Source organism: Formica exsecta, unplaced genomic scaffold (assembly GCF_003651465.1).
Source record: "Formica exsecta isolate Colony F162 unplaced genomic scaffold, ASM365146v1 scaffold342, whole genome shotgun sequence".
NCBI classification, from domain to species: domain Eukaryota; kingdom Metazoa; phylum Arthropoda; class Insecta; order Hymenoptera; family Formicidae; genus Formica; species Formica exsecta.
Window position 1 is genome coordinate 143005 of NW_021850674.1, and position 3071 is coordinate 146075.

Below are 3071 nucleotides of genomic sequence, written 5' to 3' on the forward strand. Positions count from 1 at the left end.
AAAAAAAAAAAAAAAAAAAAAAATTTATATGAATATAAGTCTAGAAATGTTTAATTATCATGTTACATTGAGAAAAAAGAAATTTGTTCAATTTTCCATTTTAAAATGCTATCCCCTGTTTCTAATGCAAGATTAACATTGTTGAGAAATTGAATTTAACACCCTATGAATATCATATCTATCTTGCTTTAGTTCAGCAAATACATCATTGATCTTGTCTATCAGTTCCTGTTGCGAATCAGCTCTTATATAGTAGACTATCATTTTCGCATTTCCCTATAGATAAAAGTCTAGCTGTGTAAGATCTGATGATTTCAAGAGCCACACAATTCGTCCTCTTTAAATAAACATTGCCAATCTATTCTTACATCGCATAACTTATTAACAGCGAATCCGCTATTCATATTCGATATCATATAATATTTTAATAAAGCATTTGTAGATCTGTTTATATAATCTTTTTTTCTCATGGAACATACTGGTAATGTTTGATCGTTAAATCTTAAAACACCCTGCACAAGTGAAGAAATCACTGTGTAAAAATAATCATACAAGTCCTAATCGCAAGTTTCACAATATAAAGAATTAGTGAAACTACTCTAACCACAACCACCCAGGAGCAATCCGGGGAGTCCGGCTGGTATATACCTCTTCATAGTTGGGTTTACTATTGTTCGAGTGTCGTGGCCGCTCGGATCTCGGCGGCGGTGGTTTCCTGGTGGACCAGTTCGTCCTGATGCTGCGCGAGCCCAGCCATTGGCCGTTCATCGCGTTAATCGCCGCCTCGGCCTCGGACTTCTTGACAAACGACACGAAGGCGTAGCCTTTGCTCTTGAGCGTCTGCGGATCCCGGACGATCCTGCAATTGCTGATCTCGCCGAAGGGCGCGAACGCCTCCTTCAGCGTCTGCGTCTCGATTTCCGGCGAGAGGTCGCCGACGAATATGTGATGATGATTGCTGGTGTCGAGTTTGGGCTGATTGCCCGGACTGGTCGCCCAGTTAACCTTCATCTCCTTGTCGAGGAAGGATCGTTTGTTCATGGCGGCCAACGCTGTGGCCGCGCTTTGGTGATTCGTGAATTCGACGAAGGCGTACGGATCGTTGCCGGGCTCTCGGATAATCTTGCACCCCTTTACCGCGCCAATCTGCGAGAAGAGGGCGCATAGAAGATCCTCGGACACCGAGGCGTCCAGGTTGCCCACGTACAGGGTACGCGGATTACTTTCCTCGCTCATAATTCACGTGAACGGGCGCACTTTTGCTAGACTAGGTGAGAGATGGCGAGAGAGATCTCTCGTCGAGAGATTCGTTCGGTTCGTTTGCACACTTTCCAGCCCTCTAGCCACGCCGAGACTGCCCCTAGAAGAGCGCTGCTAACACAAGCGCGCGTCGTTACAAGATTATAGGCGCGGAGAGAACTCAATGACAAGCTGGACAGCTGATTTACATTACCCGCGTGAAAATACCTGACCGTGTGTATTTAACTGCTCGCCATCGGGCACGACGTCGGTCGCTCTCTTCAAGCGAGAGTCGATTATCTTTTTTCCCTCGCGTACAACGGCAAAGTTACACCCAGCCTCTCTACGTCATACTCACACTAAAAACTAAAATGGCCGCCTCGCGGCTCTTGCCGTTTCCTTTCGCACGCGCGCGTGCAAACGAAATGTCTCTTGACACGACGCCTTCCACCACCACCAACACTAGTACTACTACTACTCTACTACTACAACTACTACACTACTACTCTGCTACTCCAAAAGTCCCGTCAACGCTGCACCGATTAACCTATAATAATAAATACGGCGACTACCGATGAAATTCACCGACCGACACGTGTTTTTGTATTACTAGTCAATCTTTCATATCGGATAGCGCGAAAACCAACACCAATCATTGGTCTTACGAAACTCACTAGGCGCGTTCGAATCTGTTCTGCTTATATATACCTGGGTTGCGTTCCAAAATTTACTACTTCAAATAGAGTAGCGATTTGCTTCACCAATCAGGATAGAAGAATATTTTTTTCTCTCCACGTTGGGCTGTGTTCCGATTCCCCACCCGGGTGCATTCGATATTATAGTGTACGTGACATATACTATATGTCTATAATCGGAACACAGCCTTGGAAAGAGAAAGATATAGCGTTTTCGAATGTAGCAGGTTTAGTCCCTGCGCACAATAGAGAAAATATTAGGAATAGGAATACAATATTAAATATTAGGAGGAACAATTTGGAATTATTTTATTTCAAACAAGGAAACGGAATGGATTAATTATTTCTAATATTTATTTTTTTATTTCATTATGCGTTAATCCATTCTGTTTCCTTGTTTGAAGTAAAATAATTCCAAGTTGCTCCTCCTGATATTTAATATTTTATTCCTATTTCTAATATTTCCTTTATTGTGCGCAGGGCCTTAATCGCTCTGAGAGCGATTAATGACGCCATTGCATTGTCTTTGCCAATAAAAGGCTTGAATTCATAGTAAAATATAGTGATTAATTGATCCGGGTTGGATTAACCCGTTCATTCGAAAACGCTAATAAACTCAGGGAGTCGATTATGTATCTTTGAAACGAAGTGAAAATTACAAAAGTGAACAGATTTACTAGATTTCGACAAATGAAATCGTAGATACTGTAGTGAATTTACTCACTTTTGTCATTTTCATATCTTTTTAAAATACACAATCAACCGTCTGATCTAGTCACTGATACCGACGAGATACTATTAAAGACCGTCAGCCCTGGGTAAACTTTTGTGACTATCAAGTGGGCCCGGTGGGCCCGGAGGTAATTGAAGAATGTTGACATTACCGGCCGTTTGATTGGATCGAATATAATTACACGAATAATTTAATTTGTACGGTTATTTTACTTCATCCAGTTATTATTTTATTATCGAAAACACACTAAATCCCATAAGACCACCGGTCTTTAATGATATATCGTCGGTGTCACTGATCTATATATCAGCAGGATTGCTTAGCTTCCTGGCGATGTACCCTTAGAACATATATAAATGGAAGGGAAATGCCTTTGTTTCCCGATAGAAAAACATGTCGACGAA

At 41.8% G+C, this 3071-nt stretch overlaps 1 protein-coding gene across 3 annotated transcripts in view; it reads right to left on the bottom strand.

Moving 5' to 3' along the window:
* The window catches only part of LOC115238508 (nucleolysin TIAR), a 6522-nt gene extending 4674 nt beyond the window's left edge, over positions 1 to 1848 (bottom strand). Inside the window, exons 1-2 of one of the 3 annotated variants that reach the window (XM_029812417.1) lie at positions 1468 to 1848; positions 649 to 1371 (exon numbers count right to left, since the gene is read on the bottom strand). In XM_029812417.1, coding sequence (XP_029668277.1) covers positions 649 to 1236 — 588 coding nt within the window. In that variant the 5' untranslated portion in view covers positions 1237 to 1371; positions 1468 to 1848. Of the gene's footprint in view, positions 1 to 648 lie in introns of all 3 variants that reach the window. The other 2 variants (XM_029812416.1, XM_029812415.1) reach the window with 2 other exon arrangements.
* Between the last annotated feature and the right edge of the window lie 1223 nt (positions 1849 to 3071).